This window comes from Cyprinus carpio, chromosome B15, assembly GCF_018340385.1.
Source record: "Cyprinus carpio isolate SPL01 chromosome B15, ASM1834038v1, whole genome shotgun sequence".
Taxonomy (NCBI): Eukaryota; Metazoa; Chordata; class Actinopteri; order Cypriniformes; family Cyprinidae; genus Cyprinus; species Cyprinus carpio.
This window is the reverse complement of record NC_056611.1, coordinates 5,106,987-5,125,698: the sequence shown is the minus strand read 5'-3', so window position 1 is coordinate 5,125,698 and position 18,712 is coordinate 5,106,987. Positions and strand designations below refer to the sequence as shown.

The 18,712-nt window shown below is 37.0% G+C and overlaps 1 protein-coding gene across 2 annotated transcripts in view; it reads right to left on the bottom strand.

The window, feature by feature from the left end:
* The window catches only part of LOC109061000 (serine/Arginine-related protein 53-like), a 131,729-nt gene that overhangs the window by 97,812 nt on the left and 15,205 nt on the right, over positions 1–18,712 (bottom strand). For both annotated transcript variants that reach the window (XM_042738984.1, XM_042738985.1), the window contains exon 4: positions 578–730. In XM_042738984.1, the coding sequence (XP_042594918.1) occupies positions 578–730 (153 nt within the window). The remainder of the gene's footprint in view (positions 1–577; positions 731–18,712) is intronic.

Below are 18,712 nucleotides of genomic sequence, written 5' to 3'. Positions count from 1 at the left end.
TAATTATTACACCTAATGATGAATGCTACGTGTAATAATTACTGCCGTCTCTTAGTCAGATGTATATCTTTATTTGGAAACATTTCCAGACCCGTCCAAACATCAGAACGTCAGAAATCTGTACAGATCAACAACATCTTGAACAGATTGTGCATAATTACTGGTGTTTCCGTGTCGTAAGCTAGTTTTGCCCGACTGCTGTCACTGCAAGTGGAACGGAGAAGGTTTTTTCTCTCAGGAGTCGAGGAAGGGTTTGAGAGCTGGATGGAAATGCAGTTAGCTCTTGCTCACGCATATTACACTGGGGCATAAATCAAGACGGGGAGAGAGAAGCAAACGCATTAGACGCCCTGCGGGACGGTGTATACACTGAGTTTGAAGGGCAGATATCAGACTGGATGGATGAGGCCTACCACACGATTGAGCTGAACTCTCAGCTGAATCCAGACTATAAGATTTCGTACACATGAGACGTGAGACGGGTGTATTGATGGCTCGGTGCAGTCTGGGAGTGTGTGTGCGTGCTAGAGAAAACTAGAAAACTAGAAACTGAAATGTCACAAAAAGAAAGTATTACCTTTGTTTTTCTTTGTCTTTGTCTTTGGCTTTGTCCGTCTCTTTGTCTTTAGCTCTGTCCCGTGTCCGGTCTCTCTCTCGGTCTCGGGTTCGGCGCTGACCACGATCTCGATCTCTGCTGCGACTGCGAGACCTTCGGTGATGCGAGCGAGACCTCCAAAAAACACACAATACCCAAACATTACACTGAAACTGATAAAACATCTAAAGTATCTTGAAAAAGCAAAACCAGTCATAAGCAGGGGTTGGGTCGACCATGCAAAAGAAAGATTATTATTAGAGCCGTCAAACGATTAATCGCGATTAATCGCATCCAAAATAAAAGTTTTGTTTGCATAATATATGTGTGTGTGTGCTGTGTATATTTATTATGTACATATAAATACAAACACATGCATGTATATTCGTGGTCAACCAATATATTGTCAAGGCCTATATATCGGCATTTTTCAAATATCGGCATCGGCCGATAAGTTTTTCTTCTTGTTTTTAGTTTTTCTGCTTAATCCATTGTCAAATGATTTCAAATTTCTTAAATGTTAATTAAAATAAATATCGGCTATCGGCCCCCCTGCTTTCCAAGATAAACCAATATCGGTCGACCACTAATGTATATATTAAAAAAAAAATGTTTATAAATTATATATATAAATATATATAATTTATAAATTTTTTTTTTTAAATATATACATTAGTGGTCGACCGATATTATATATATAAATATATATAATTTATAAACATTTTTTTTTAAATATATACATTAGTGGTCGACCGATATTATATATATAAATATATATCATTTATAAACATTTTTTTTTTAAATATATACATTAGTGGTCGACCGATATTGGTTTATCTTGGAAAGCAGGGGGGCCGATAGCCGATATTTATTTTAATTAACATTTAAGAAATTTGAAATCATTTGACAATGATAGTGCTGATAGTTACACAGTACACACATGTAAATTATGTAAACAAAAACTTTTATTTGGGATGCGATTAATCGCAATTAATTGTTGGACAGCACTAATTATTACTCAACCTCCAAAAGGTGCAATTCATAAAAACACAATTGTGGCCAGGGTGACTGAATCTCTAAATCAACACTGGTGTGATGAAAGTCACAGAAACCTTTTTTACATTTCCGAGGTTCAGAGAAGTTGTCATATTTGTGGCGAAAGGAAACTACAACAAGTATCATTTTTGGCTCCAATAGCAAAAGAAAAATCCATGGTACAATTTCTACAGCTTTACAAAAGAGAGAAAAAAAGAAAGATGTTAAATTTGCTGTCACTACCTCGGACATTGTGTTAGAAACACTCACACAACAGTTTTAACGTGATATAACAGTGATATAACACAAAGTATAGTGTAATAAATGTACAGTTTTAACCTAAATTGCGGGGATCAATTATTATCCCCACAAGGGCAGTAAACCTGAAATCGGCTCTATATTATAAGGACCCAAATCACACAGACATCATTCACTGTGTTTTTCACATTCATTATTACAGACCTGTTACAAAAGTAACAAACTACAGTTTAGTTTGGGGACCGATTTTCATTATTAACTATTAACTATGAATTTTGTCTCAATAAGCTCCTAATGGGTATGGGTTTAAGGATTAGGGGATCTAAAATATGCTCATGCTGAATAAGGTATTAAAATGTGCTTTATAATTACTAATAAACCGCAATATGCTAGTAATATGCATAATATTTTCTTCCAATTCAGTGGTTGGGTTAGATTTGGCAGGAAATTTCAGGTTCATGTAATCTGTCCTTATGTGTCTATAACATATCTGTAAGTAAAGAAGGTCTGCGATGACAGGGAAAAGATGATGTTTTGGAGAACACTGGTAACCTATTCTTCAGTCTTTCACACAATAAAGCAAATCATACAGGTTAGAAAGGACATGAGGGTGAGCAAATGACAGGATTTTCATTTTAGGGAAACTAAAAATGTCTTTAGCCTTTAAAGTGTTGGTGTCACAAACAACTGGAGCTTTTACTGGAACATGCTGTAAACCATTCCAACAATCACATCATAACTAATGACAAAAGTAAAACCAGTCCACTTTTTGAAGTGCATGTGTGGAGTTACTGAATTTTTAAAGTCAGATCATGACTAATCGCTGTTTTCATGATCGATCATTGGATCATTGGTGTCACTTACTATTGGCTGTATGAAGAGGCCATTAGGGAGGAGCTCGCTATGACTGGACACATGCTGTATTGATCCTTCAGACAGCCAGAGAATACAGCGAGCGAGATTTAAAGGATTTTACTTACCAAAGCAACAGACTCCAGAGCCATACATCCACAATGTGACACACACACACACACACACACACACTTCTGTACTGATTCTATTCACAATAAAAAAGACTGTACTTTTACTTCAGAATTTTTTTAGTAGGTAATAAACTCTCGCTTTTCACACTATTTCATTTGTTCGTTAAAAACCAAACAAGACTAGGTTTTACACAATCCATGCCAAATAAGAAGCCATATCAAAATATACAAGTCATATGACCAAATAATCACACCAATTTAAAAATAACATGATCACGTGACCCTAAAATCATGTCAAAATAGCATATAATCTGCAACAAAACAAAGCTACACCAACGTACCTTTAACATTCTATAGCATACAAGATATAATCTCCAACATTAATGATGACAAATATGTCAACAACAGAAATCTAAGTAAACAGAAATGGATTTGGATTTTTTTTTCTTCTTTTTAATTATTAAAAAACATGAAATAAAAAACACTTTCCCACTATCCTAAATACACAAAAGGCAATGTTGTTGCATAATTTAAAAAAAGCTTGCATCTTGATTTGAAATATAGGTATTTTACTAAGTTTAATGCTTTTGTCTTGTCTTTTTTTCATCCCAAGCAGGCTCTTCATTGACACATAAACAAGTACACTAGCTTTTGATAAAACGTTACGGGCAGAACCATTGTTTAGTGCAGTTAAAATGATGGCACAAATTTCATATTAATTTATGTTAATTTAACTCTTTGTTTAGAATAAAATAGTTTTAAAACATGCAATGCTTCGTATTTTTAAAGTACAGAATTCTGCAAGATGAATCTTCATAGTTTCATTGCACAGACTGAAAGCCTGAGTCTGCATTTGTTTATTCCAGTACAATATCTTGGCCATGCATTGTAAAGTCAATTCAGGGAAGCTTCGTAACTGTTGTGCTAAAATGTCATCATAATCCTGCACTAATGTGTATTGCTTAGGGATAGTGAAAGTGAAAACCGGCATCATTCTCTCACCCTCGTGTCGTTCCAAACCTGTACGGCTTCTTTTCTTTTGTGGAAAACAGAAAAATATATTTTTATCACTTTTTTCTAATTATTTATTTTTCTAAGTCATACAGGTTTGTGACGACATGACGCTGAGTAAATGATTTTCATTTTTAGGTGAACTATTGCTTGAACAATTCTCAGCATCGGGAAAGCTGCCAAAAATCTTCTTATGAAGGATGTAATTAACCTTGTTTCATCAGTTTTAACAAATTAGAGACGGGGTCTAGAAGCAGAAAACCCGAGTCTGGAAAAACACTAAATCTGCTGCACTTCTATTTTTTACATTGTTTTATCTGATCGTTTAGCAGTTATAGTTACACGAGAGAACACAAGAGCGGTCTTATTTTAGCAAATGTACTTGTGGCCAGGCGCATGTAATAAACACCAGCAACGCCGGCCCGCCGTTTTTTCATCTCTTTCTCTCTTTCTGCAGCCCAGCTCACTTCTGGGCCTGTTGCAAATTAAATTTATTGTAGTTAATAGACTGTGGTGCGGCTGCTAAATGTCAATTTCATTACCAAGGCCTTACCCTTAGAGAATTATGACCTCATTTAAGGCGAGGGGGTAAATGTGTTAATGCGGGATGGCCAGATAAACATACCCTGCCACAAGCACACATGCGTCCAGCAGCATCATGCCAAGAGTGGGCTGTTTTACATGACTTTCAGCTATTATCGCCGGAGGAAAAGCCTTCCCCTATGGCCTAGAAATATTTAAAATCCTTTTGAAAGATGCTTTTTCTTTTTTCTCCAATCCATTAAATCTAGCAGCAACGATTGGCTCAGGCAATTTTCCCTGCAAATTATCAATAAAGTAATTACCAGTGTGTGGGAGCGCGCCGGGCGCTTATCGCCGGTGCCCCCTGCCCAGCCGTGGATCTGATCCCTCCCCGCGCCGTGTTTGGGTAATTACGTGAGCAGGATGGTGTCCTGCTGTTATCTGACCATATTTTATTCCTGCTAAACAAGGTTTCTTGCTTCATATGAAATTGGATATTAATGGCGGCGAATGATAGCACTAGTGCAACTAACAGACATAAGATACACCGCTGGAATCCTAACCTGGACAAATGATTATTTATCCCTTTCTCTCTACTACAGCATTAACATCATCTCAATCAAACACACAAACTCAAACACACACACACGCACGCACACGTGCACACACGCACACGCACGCACACACACACACACGCACGCACATGCACACACACACACGCACACACACACACGCACGCACACACACAGTCCACGCTGTAATGCAGTCAGACAGTAAACACCAATTTATTATACAGACATTTGATAAAAAAAAAATACAAAAAAACTTCAGTTCTCACTTGCAAATCCCTGCTCCTGTTTTTGCACTCTGTGATGTGAAATAAAATATTTCTGAATTCAAAATTAAAACATGGCAGTGAAAGACTGGGTCTTAAAATATAACGGTTTGGATTTAAATGTGAGTAAATACTGGCAAAATTAGCTTTTCTGGGTGAAATATTCAGCCCTAAACGCAAAACAATAACTACATGTCCTAAGCTGACAGCATCATCAGTTATCTGTTTGCTACTGCATTATTGTGCAACATACGTGTAACATAAATTTCATCTCCAGCAAACTGACAAAACTCACAGTTGAGCTGTTGCTTTTATAAATAAGTAACAAAAAATGGACATATGAGGAGTATAAAGATGAAACTGAAGTGGAGAACCACTAAATACAGTCGTAGCGTGAGTGATAATATTCAATCCAAAAACTTTGCCAACCGTTCGTCATTAAATAATAATTTATAAACAAGCAAATGTTGCCACTTCAGAATGCGATGCTACTGCAAGTCCCAATTCTGATTCGTAGACTTGACCCAGCCTACACTGAGCAGTGAGCATCTTTAGTGATTACAGGTTAAATGTGCTGCTTATATTGTAAAAGTGCAGTTACAGTTGAGAAAGAAACAGACTGCTACAAGCGACAGAAAAAAAACATGTTAGCAACTTCTAGTCTACTCATGAAGAAAAACTCTGATGGAAAGGAGCAACAAACAGCTTCTGCTTAATTAGCGTGACACAAGTTCTCACTATTTTTATTCCAGAGCACTGAAGTTCACCTTGAATGAGCGATGTGGGTTTTCTACAGGCGCCGGCGCTCCAAACAGCTGTTGCTTCTTGTTCCCAGGCGTTTCCACGTAATGAAAAATGTTAACAATTCAGGATGTTCTGAGTGCTCTTTAAATGCAGTGCCACACAAGTGTAATTTATGAGATTCCTCTAATTACCAGAGCTGATGAGAACATTTCCCAAGCTGTTTCTTCCTGCGCATGTTCACTGCTTCTTTCACACACACCACAATTTATCACACAAAGTTAAGTTAATAGCACTGTAATAGCAGCCCCACAGATTCTGGTCATTTGTATTTTGTTGAAGAATGCAATGTTTAAAAAAAAAAAAAAAAAAAAAAAAAAAAAAAAAAAAACACAAATCTTTGATTAGTCCAGATGAGTGCTGGTGTAGTTACTGTGCTTTGGCTTTGTAGAGTAGTGTTTCTTGAAATGGGCGTCTGTTTTAAACTAGACAGCACCAAATATAAGAGAAATCTGTCATTTACAATTCATAACCATAAGAGGTGCTTGAAAAAGAAAGCTCTATCGCTTTGAGGCTAAGTCTACACTAATCAGGGCACTTTTAAAATGCATCTTTTCTCCAAGTTCTAGCCTTTTGTCCACAAAGAGATGGTGTTTTTGTCCTGAGAAAACTAGATTATATTTGCAAAAATGGCCACGCTTTATTTTAAGGTTCCGTTCTCATTATTACTTCCTACTTTTGTCTCAATAAATTCATAATTTGCTGATTATTAATATTTTGTAAGGTTGTGGTTAAGTATAGGTATGGGGTGGATTAAGGATTTAAAATATGATCATTCAGAATATGTGCTTTTTTAATACTAATAAACAGCTAATATGCTAGAAATCTAATATGCTAGTAATATAATAGTAATAGAAGTTTTCTCAGTCCACACTACAATGTAAAATGGTATTTGCAAATGTATCCTTTTGAAAGAGCATCTTCTGTGAAAACAGATTTGGTAACACTTTATGTATAGGACCAATTCTCACTATTAGCAAGCATGCATATTACTCACATACTTGTTTATTAGTACTTATAAAGCACATATTATTGTTTTATTCTGTATGACCATATTTTAGATCCCTAATCCACTCCATACCTAAACTTAACATCTACCTTACTGACTACTGACAAGCTGAAAATTAGGAGTTTATTGAGGCAAAAGTAGTAATTAATAGTGAGAACTGAACCTTAAAATAAAGTGTGGCCACAGTGGTTTTATTTTATTTTTAAATTGATGATGCATGTTTAGCTGTGATGCACTTTGTACCAATAGATATCTATGTTTACATGTATATGTGTCTGCTGTGTGCTATTCTCTTTCACAGTGTTGCCGGTTAGTTTGTACAATTTTCATATTATTACATTCCTGCAAAAAAAATCCTAAAAAATTGCTTGCATTTGTTGTTCTCCGGCAAAACATGAGTGCAAATGCATTTTAGACCAAACATGGAATCAGTGCAACCTGGATACACCAGAGATAATAAGTGATTTTTGATAATAAAATGTTCACAGAACAAATTTATTTATTTATTTTGCAATTGTGAGTCTATCTCTCACAATTCTGATTTTAATTTTTTTTTTCAATTAAGAGTTTATATTTTGTGATTTCAACTTTTTTTTAAATTGAGAGTTTATATTTTGCGAGTTTACATCACAATGCAGACGTAGCCTGAGACGAGAGGAAATCAGCTCACACTTGGGCCACCCACACTTACAAGGCTGTGCCATTTAGTCGAGTTCAAAGGTCTCTCAGGACGCTCTGATCTACACTCAGTCATTCGTTTCAGGAGTTCGGGGATAGAAATAAATGTGCAAAAAGAAGTGAGGCAGCATATGTGACCGCCATCACTCGACAAGAATACTGACACCCTAAACGCTGCTATCTAACTAGCACTGAGACTGTATTACGTCTCTATTAGTGGCACAGAGGTCACCGCCAGCAGAGGTCAAAGAGAGGTAAGAGGTCAGAAAGTCAATAGGTGCTAACTCACCACTGTCAACACACACAATCATATGAGCGACTGCTCCTGTCCAAGACCCGCTTCTGAAAGATGCAGTACAGTACAGATTTGTACTACCTGCTTTTTCTCCCCATTTTGATAAATATTCAGAAAAGTCAAATATAAATCATTAGCAATGACTGTTTTCTTTTTCTTCATATAAAGGTTCTTTCAAACAGAGGTTTGGGGCAAAAGAAGAGTGAATTTTTAAATAATGTCGCAGGCATGTGTTTTTGATTAGAAGGTGTTCTCATGATGGTTTTTCTGTTCTTTTTATGATAAGGTATTTATGAAGTGACGGTAGATCTGAAGGTCGGCCCTCGAAGACTTTTATTGTTTAAATGTGGAGGGTTACGTTTCAATTTAAGCACTCACACTAGAAAAAGCATAAATATTGAGACTAAGTGGGCCAGCCATAAAACTACAGCACAGAGACAGCGCTGTGACAGAGAGCAGACGCTCATTCCACTACTGAAGAAAAACCACACGTAATTAAACACTAAACGAGCATCTGAAATAGCGGCCACATGAAACCCACCGATACCTGTGCAGAATGTGGTTCCTGAGCAAAAGGAAAATGTTATATTTGATAATAATGTCAGGAAGGAGATGTTTGATCATATACAAACCATAGGATCATTACTTTAAAACCATGTGAATGTCCTCTGCTGTATCCTGATGCATCTGTTGAGTCTAATCACAGCTCAGGCCACCTAATGAGGCCATGAAAGAGAGATGCTCACATTTCAGATTTTACTAACAGTCTGGACAGGACGGCCTGTGTGTCTCACATCGCTTACAGCCCAATAATTACCTCAAATTACTCTCCATTTCTCCTTACAAAAGAAGAAAACTAGAACAACAATAAAGACAATATTGGACCAGTAATGCATCAAGATTAAGTAGTAGAGAAAACAAATATTGGAAATTGCATTTCTTTTCAAATGCAAGACATTATGGAAGCCCATTTCCACTACTGAATAAAAAAAATGAAAAAGGTAAATGTGACTTTTTATTTCACAATTCTGAGTTTTCAGAATTCAGTTAATATACACTCTCAGTTTTGAGATATGAAGTCAGAATTGTGGGATATAAAATCACAATTGTAAGAAAATTGTAAGTCTTTTTTTCCTCAAATTTGGACTTTTTAATTTACAATTGCTCTCAAAATTCTAAGAAAAGAAGTAAAATTGCAAGAAAAAAATTGTGAGATATAAACTTGCAATTGCAAAAAAACAAAAAAAAACAAAAAAAAAAAACTCAAATTTGCAACTATAATTAAAGTTTTTTTTCCTCAGAATTGGACTTTATAACTCACAATTTCAACGTTATATATCAAAATTCTAAGAACAGAAGTCAGAATTGTGAAAAAGTCAGAATTTCAAGATATTAACTGTCATTTCTTAAAAAGTCAGAATTGCGAGATATAAACTCTCAACTGTGGAAAAAAGTCAGAATTGCTAGCTTTAAACTTGCAATTGTAAGAAAATAGTTTTTTCCTCAGAATTGGACTTAATAACTCGCAATGCGAGATATAAACTTGCCAAAAAAGTCAGAATTGTGAGATGTAAACTCCCAACTGCTGAAAAAAAAAAATCAGAAATGTAAGATAAAAAGTCACAATTCCTTTTTTTTTCTTACTCAGTGGCAGAAATGGGCTTCCATACAATGTGCCAAACACTAATGGACTAAGAAAGCATGAAATAAATAACTAATTAGCAGCTCCCCGGTAAACAGAGGGTGGCGTAATAGTTATTCCATCTGAAACAATGCATCTTGTGAGAAGTCTGTACAGTTAAACCAGAAGCTATATTTCAGCAATAAACTAAATTCCCAAGAAAAATAATTCACAAGAAACATGTTCACATATATACCAGCCTTTACTGATTAATTAGTATGGTAGCACAGCACATTGAATTGTTATTCTTCTCACAAACGAAAAATAAAAACTCGTCACTGGTTTATGTACTGTTGCACAGTCCTAAAAGTGACAGCAGCTTTATTTTTCTTATTTTTTTTATTTTCAAAAAATGGTAAGAAAGGGTTGACTTATGAGGTTTGGAGCCATATTTTGGCATAGGACTTCTCCGTTACACGTTTCAGAAAAATTACTTGCAAGTATCAGGAAAGTGTTTCATTATTTTCCAAGCGGTGTCACAGTTTCAGTCAAGAAGCACATAATTCAGCTTTAAGTTTTATTTGTGTTCCCTGTCTTCCTTGTGCTTGAATATGGAGCCTGTAACTGGATCCATATCCAGACTTTTGTCCGAGGTGCAGGATCACAGTGAACTTGATTATAGCACAATTGGCTAAAGTGCTTTTGAGGAGAGAGGGTGATGGCAGATGCGTGGCAGTAAGGTGGCTTTGAAGCAAGACATGAGTACTTCTACAGATCAGTGGATCTCCTGAACTCCTCAGCACCCTCCTCCAACTGAAGCCAGCTTAAACGCAGCGGAGAGCCACACAGGAACTCACAGCTTCATGAATGGACTATATTAAATGTCTTTGATGCTCACTCTTTTCCTTTAACCAACTGCCAATGATGTATATACTAGTATGTAACCCGAAGTGTGTCGGGAAAAATAATTCACCAAGCCTTCTTAATGTGTTAACTAATACAATCAAGTATTTATGAATTTAAGTCAAGTCAATCTTATTCATATTAGCATTTTAAACAACATACTCTGTTTATATTATCCAAAAACATTAAGTAGTTGATGACTAAGTTGTATATTTAGGGGGCATTTACACTAGCTGCTCCACGTGAAAGCACACACGTGTAGAGATTTACACGTTATTGGTATTGGGGTCGCTTCAACCCACGGACATGAAAAACAACCACAGACTTGGCAACACTGGTTCAGGTGGAGCGGCATTTACTACACAGAGCCGTAGTCCACCAACAAGCTACACAAAATCGCTTTCAAAATGACTGCAAGAATTAAAAATCGATTTTGTGTAAATTGTCAGTTAATTACGGCTCTGTGTAGTAAATGCCAACCAGTGTTGCCAAGTCTGTGGTTGTTTTTCATGTTCGCGGGTTGAAGCGACCCCAATACCAATAACTTGATATTTAGCCCCTAAAATACGAATTGTACCAAGGCAACCCTGCCAAAAAACGTATATTTTAACCCCGGGATGCAGTTTTTATCGAGGAACCTTCTGGAAACGCGATTGGGCTAGTTTTGGACTAGTTTTGAGAAGCAACTGGGCAGGATTTGTTGTGAAAACCTGGCAACCCTGATCTTAACGCATGTGCTGGAGATATACTACTAAGCACAGGAGCGTCTTTACTGATGAGATGCGCATGAAAATCGCATTCGATTTTTTGCACAGCCCTAATTTCAACTAAAACCTACACGACAGCAGCATTTTGGGGACCTGAAAACACAAACTTCAAAACGGGTTTCAAAGTTCAAGTTTTTGAAAACAATAGTGTTATGGTGTGTTCACACCAGATTATATACAAGGTCAATGCAAAGATGCGAATAGAGGCAAATTCACGCCATGCGACGCGAAATGCATGATGCGTTTGCCGTTAACGTGCGATATTCGCCTCAATCGCGTCTTCCGCACAAGTTCAAAAATTTCAACTTGAGAGGAAAATTCACATGACACACCAATATTATTAGAGGTCAACCGATGTATCGTTTTGCCGATTAATCGGCACCGATAGTTGATTGCTGGAACAATCGGCTATGGGCAAAAATCCATGCCGATAGTTTTCTGGGTTACGTCCATTGCTGAGAAGGGTCTGCTGTCATTATACAGTACGAGAGCGACCTCTAGAGGCGGAGTCGCTGACGCCTCGTGCTGTTTGTTTTGACACGTGAGGCTATGCACTGCACAGAGTGGGACACTTCAGATGTGATTTAAATGCAGCTGACAGAAAATCCTGCCGTGCCACTGTGCGTCATTCACATTGTTTTCTATTAAATTATTTCATATTTGTCCCAAATCGTTGTTAATGTACATAACAACTTCACCCTTGGCTGTAAGATCATGCATTGTGCATGTGCATTTTTCAGTGAAACATTTGTCTTTCTGTGGTTCTAATAAAGTACGCTTCATATAGAGAACTGTAATATAAAGTGCATTTTCTCTTTCCGTTTGTTCTGTTCCTTTAAACACTAAACTTCAAACTCATCTATGCTGCTTTGTTCATTCTGTGTGTGATAACCTGTGAGTTTGTCTTAGACGCTGCGCTTTTGCCCGGAGTGTGACTAACATATTTTATTTTGATTAGATAATAATCAAGTGTTCCAGAATTGTGAGAGTATACATATAGTATCCATATGCATGTAATTTCAATGCTTTGGCCTTTGTGTAGATATTTAAAGATGGCCATCTTTAAGCATGACTGTTGAAATGAAAATTAAACATGTTACAATAAGACCCTAATTGTAACATTATTGAGAGCTGTATAAATATTGTTCCTCATTGGAGTGTGTTAATTCAACATTTACTCAGTGTTTCCCATTCATTAAGTAAACTAATCTGTCCTGCCACAGTTTCATAATGAACTGAAAATATATTGATATATACTCCTCATTATAACATAAAAATTTTAACGTTGTGTTTCGTGCCATTGCTTTGGTGTCCGTCAAAGTGTGATATGGCTTTATCCCCTCATCAAGTCTGTTTGAGAATCTGAGAATGCAATGGGCACCAGTTACGCATAATCTTCAACATTTTAAAGGGCAAATGTTTACGGTATTTCACTAGATTTGTAATGAGACTCGTTTGTAGACCTATTTTTACAAAAGCTGGAGTTTTCCACCAAAATAAAAGCTCAACTTCAGATTCCGGCAAAATAAAAGTTCATAGGTTTATCTCTTTTGCAAGGACTAAAATTAACAGACACGCATGAAGAAAATACTGTACAATATTGGGGTGGGAGTTTATATAAATGTATTTCTGAAGGGAACTGACTTTCGATGACATTTTCTCCTCTGTTCCAAAAGCGCCACCTGCTGTAAGAGAGTGAAATTCAGCCTGTCTGCCGTTTTTGTTTTATTACGGTTCTAGCATGATTCAACAAAGCTAAAGTCAGACAATTCTGTTTTTTTTTTTTTTTTTTTTTTGAAATGATGCAATCAAATTTTAATAAAAAAAAAAATGTACATGCTACATGTGTGCAGCATCTTTGTTTGTATCGTACAGTGGGTTGTTTCTAATTTCAAATGGCATTTTTTTTAAAAATATTAAATGTGTTTAGTTTCTGTAGTAGCAGCAACTGCAAAAACAGTTTCATGGCCAGGAAAAAATATTTGTGGCCGAAATTTTCTCAAGTCACCAGCCACTGGAAGATGTGGATCATTTTGATAATGTTATTTGTGTGTGAAAAACTTTATTCCGTCTTAGTACATTGTAGTTGTGTAAACATACCCTTAGTATACTTCTTTTTACATAGATATATTTGATAAGCATCATAAACAGCTGATGTATATTAATCAAGCTGTAGTGTTTATAATGTCTTTCACATATTGTCTGCTGAGCTTTATGTAGATGTAGTGTCCAGTATTGTGGGTAATGTCTCCCTAGAATCAAAGTGTGGTCAATGGCACTGAAGTAGTTTAGAGTCAAAGCTTCATGAAACACTAAACTACATTTTTTAAGAGTTTAACAGAAGTTTCTGTGTTGCACATTACAGACAACATTGTTAGTATCAGTTAATTTAAATTCCAATTCATTCCTAATGAAGTCCATTGCAGTTCCCTGGAGTGATGCATATTTATCTATGAATTTTGTCAATCATTAAAAAACAAAGGCCTTATGCATGAAATGATAAACATAAATTAATCCCAAAGGACAGTCTACTCACACAGAGAATGAAACAAATAAACATTGAGCTATAAAAGCAAAATCATTATGGTAGAAATTTTTAGCTGCTCTGCGATCGGCCTGTAAGAATAGAATTCAGCTCTTTAAAAAACAAACAACATGCGTTAAGCCTGTCATACAAGATTATGCAACATTTACCTTAAGTCATTTGCTTTTTTTGTATTGGTGTAAAATAAAGTTAGCAGTGAAGACACTGGTTAATAAAATGAGATTAAACCCATGAAGTGTATTATTTAAAGAATTATTTAATTATGCCAGGTCTGTGGTAAGTTCAGTGTTTGTGTTTCTCTGGGCATTTCAATTAAACTGCCTAAAGAATCTGTCTGAGAGTGAAAATAAATGCATTCTAAAACACAAATAGATGGCTATCTAACTATACATTTGGAAAGATACCAACCTGCAATGCCAACAACTGAAACACTGCACCAAGCTTTGGTTCGACAAACTCTATTTTTGCAGGCTGGCAAAGAATCATCATAAAGGACAGGGGGAAGAAATATATGCATGCATGTATATCCTTCATGATTTTATTCTGATTTCACAGCACAGCTGAGATTCCCACCAATCTGAGATTCTCATTTGTCAATGGATGAGTACGTCAAGAGTGCATTGCAACAAAAGATTAAATGTTCAAAACGAAACGCATCACTTTCCTTTTCCCTGTCCTTTCTTAAAACATCCACCGAAAACATTCGATTTGCAGCTTTCTGTGATGCCAAGTAATGTGTATAAATGCATTTCACGTAGGCAAAAAAAGTTTTCTCTGATCAGACTGCTGTAGAACAGGACTTATTGATAATCTGGACTGTTTATTTTTTAGCACTGCATGGTTTCCTAGGCACTATATTTGCATACAGCAAAAAAGCCCTGCCTACATTTCTCTTCAGAAAGACTGACAGGTTGGTAATTCACACATTTCAGCCCTTGGGTAGATGGCGTCTCCTCTCGGAGCAATCGGCCCTGCAGATCCACTAAATAGCAGCTCGTACCATCAATGCAGAGACTGCGTTTGGGCCTGCCAATTAGAAATAATTAGGCAGTTATTGCAGTGGCGAGTCTTTTTAAGTGCACATATAACGACGCAATGATGCTGATTAGTGGGCTCAGAGTGAGCGCGGCTCAAACGGCCAACGAATAATTATGCCAGTGATCACAAAGCCATTGCGTGCCTCTGTACTTCACCTTAACGCATTTCAAAACGCCACTTAATTACGGCCCGTAATTAATCCACCATTAATTGCAGGAAGAGCCCAGTTTACCTCGCTTCGTTTCTAATTATCATCTTATAAATAGTTATGGTTCTAATTAATGTGTTCATTAGGCAGGATATTTTCTTTCAAAGTCGTGCTCGGAGCCAAAGATTCGGCATGTGCTCTCAGAAGCCTGGTCAGCCAGAAGGTGAGGCCATTCTACTCGCACTGGCTTTTATTTTACTACATTCAACCTCCTAATTGGCATTTAAAACGCAATTTGGAAGAACTTCAAGAAGGGCTTAAATGGGGGATGGATAGCAGGAAAGAGAGACCAATTCATTTTATATTAGTTTCCAATAGCAGAGGCTTGAAAAGGAGGCATCCGCCACACATAACTTTGAATAGGATGAAATAAACGGAGCTCACGGTGGATGAGCAGCCAGCCACGTCTTTAATTCCCACAACACAACGCTCTCAATGGACAGAACACAATCATTTCTTCAAAGGTTATACCAACAATCGTTGCAATTTTCACACATGAGTTCTGACTTTGGGGAAACCTAATGCTGTGAAATTTTAGAGTGAAGACACAGATTGCTTTAATAATCAAGCATCTGACCATTCACCCTAACGGGCCTGCAACTATATTCACTTGTTACTTGACCATTTAGTGCTTAATTCTGTTCTGTGCACACAGTTGAACTTGACGACAGGTAAATGGACAACGATACAAACAGCCAATCAGATCACTGCACTGAGAAGCCTTGTTGCCATCCTCCATCAAGCTTTACTGAACTGTCAAACACACTTTACTTTACTTTAACTTAAAGGTGGTAAAAATGTGTTGTTATGGTACATGTAATTCAGATACCAAGTATCCAGAGTGGCTAGTTAATTCAGTTTTATTTGTTCTATTCCCGAAATCTTGAAAAATGCAAGCGTTGAATCAGACTTCTTTCTGTGACATTGACCTTCATTTATTTGACCTAAGTTTGCATCTGCAAAGTATCCTTTACACATTTTAAGTGATAATGTCAATGTTTATGACACATGTCCTTTTCCACTTCTTGACACTCTCCGCTTGTATTTCACTATTTTCTTGTCTTCTACCGTTATATTTAGTGTTTAACAACATGATATCGATGTATTGATCGATTCTGATTTATGCAAAATGATGAACTAAGATAAACTGCATTTGAAGTAACTGCTGTCGTAAGGTCAATATAGTTAAAAAAAACAATGTTGTATAAATAATAAAAAAAGAGCTGCATGGACAAGTACAGACAAAAACAAAACTAAGACATGTTTAAAGTATTCTAAGGTATGGTACCTCTTTAAACATGCTCGCTCCAGTCTGGATATGGACTATAATTTACTCCGCAAGCTTCCTATGGCAGAAACCACTCTCACGTCTGCTCCGCGAGTGTGTTTTTTGATTAGTAGTTTTTTTAATTCTCTGCTGCTTTGGATGGAAATCAATCAATGGGCATTTCCTTTCATGAATCATGTGAGAATCGAATAACATATTTATGTTCTCTGCAGCTCTTTGCATCAATCATAACTCAGACTATGCATGCTCTAATTTTTTTACTGTTTTTAATAATAGGCAACATATACATCTTAACACGTGTTTTAGGGTTTCATGACCTTTTAAACTTTAAATTGCAACACATTTTAATAAGGAAAAGACTGCAGCCTAAGATCCCAATGCAGACGGAAAGGAAGATGGTTTGGCTATTTTTATTTTGCCTTTAATGCATCATTTATGTAAGTTCAACGAACAAAGAACCACTTTAAATTGGTTAAAAGAAAACATGCATCCCAAGTTTGTGCATGTGCATGCTAAAAATAAGCAGGTGAATGTTGTGTCCATGTGTAAGGCAGCGCTCTGGTTGTGTCTGCTCAGGGGAGACGGCTGCTGCTGGATGTGCTGAAGGAATCGGTGATGGGGCAGCGAGAGAGAGCTGCGCTCGCGGCTAGCCAGGGATAAAAGACCCCTGCCATGTCACTCACTTACGTCCCTCTTTGGCAAATAAAAGTTTCTGACAACAAAGGCCAGCAGCGTTTGACTAGCCTTTAGAGGAGATAATAAAAAAAAGCGCACACTCGGGACAGAGGGAGAGAAGAAAGAGCGAGGAGGAGGAGAGGAGAGCTGCCTCTTAGATTGAGGATACTGAAGCATGTTGATTTGATGAAACGCAGGACACACACCTGAACCACGCCAGATCACACAGGCTTAGCTTTGCATCGAGTCAGCTAATGTGCATGAGAATATTGTTAGGTCCCTCTCTGGAGCTACGCCAGCATGTTTAGAAGGGGTTATGGAGAGAGGATAACCCCCACTGTGAGCCCCAGGAGCACAGCACATGAGAGACCTCAGAGAAAAAAACAAAACCTAGCTGATATCCTGCTCCGTCTGTAGAAAAACACATGCAATACCAATGCTAGCCATTTAAAGAAAAAACAGCAACAATAAACAAAGAAAATCAAACAAAGATCGCTGCTATATCATATGCCACCGTATCGCTGATCTTTCACCCTCTAATGAAGAAAACGGTCAAACATTTAATGAACAGTCTTATACATAACGCTCTGAAGACGCAGGTACCTTCCAAACACAAAATGTATATAATATGGTGCATACAAATGACGATCACAAGACGAGCACCAATTAATGTCAGAACACTTAGTTTTGCAGATTGGCATTGATCATAATTTCATTTCCATTGTGAATGCTGACTCTTTAGTTTGTGTGCATTGTGCACTTCTGATTTAGAATAGAGATAAAGACAGAAATTACAACTACTTTAGCCAGTTTTAGGTTACAGTCTTGCTTAAACAAGCTACATTTCCCATTATTCTTTGTAGCCGAACAAGAGAAGTGATCAAATGCATAAATAATTGCTTAGTTACCTATCTAACATGCAACCTTCATTGGTTGTGCTAGAGTAAAACACCCGTTTTTGACAAAGAGTGGACGAGAGAGAAAGAAATGTATGTAACTGCCCAACATATCCACTGTTTTTGCTCTTAAAGGTAGCTTTATTTAGTGGAGAGTCATTCTTTTTTTATATGCATGCATCTCTTGAGCTCTGTAACTTTAAAAAACTTGGTAAAAAAATGGGTAAAAAAAAAAATCTAAAAGTCCATTTTAAATATAAGCACCCTGAAACAAAAGCAAGAGCACTCTCAGTTGATTCTCAAACAATTTAATATAACTCTCAAAACAAATTTACAAAAAATCAAATGTTGCTATTTACAGCAGGAGGGGGGGTTTGCAGCGGTTACACAAATGCAACCAATCACAGACGTGTTTGTTGATCTCTTAAATGCAATGGCCAATCAGAAGTGTTTAACTCTTTCCCCGCCAGCATTTTTGAAAAAAGTTGCCAGCCACCGCCACCAATTTTGATAATTTTCACTCAAATTTGATGGCCTACAGCAGTGTTTCTCAACCCTGGTCCTGAGCGCCCCCCAGCACTGCACATTTTGTGTGTCTCTCTAATCAAACACACCTGATTCAACTCATTAGCTCATTAAAAGAAACTCTAGTAACTGAAATAGGTGTGTCAGATAAGGGAGACATACAGAATGTGCAGTGTTGGGGGGCGCCCAAGACCAGGGTTGAGAAACACTGGCCTACAGTATAT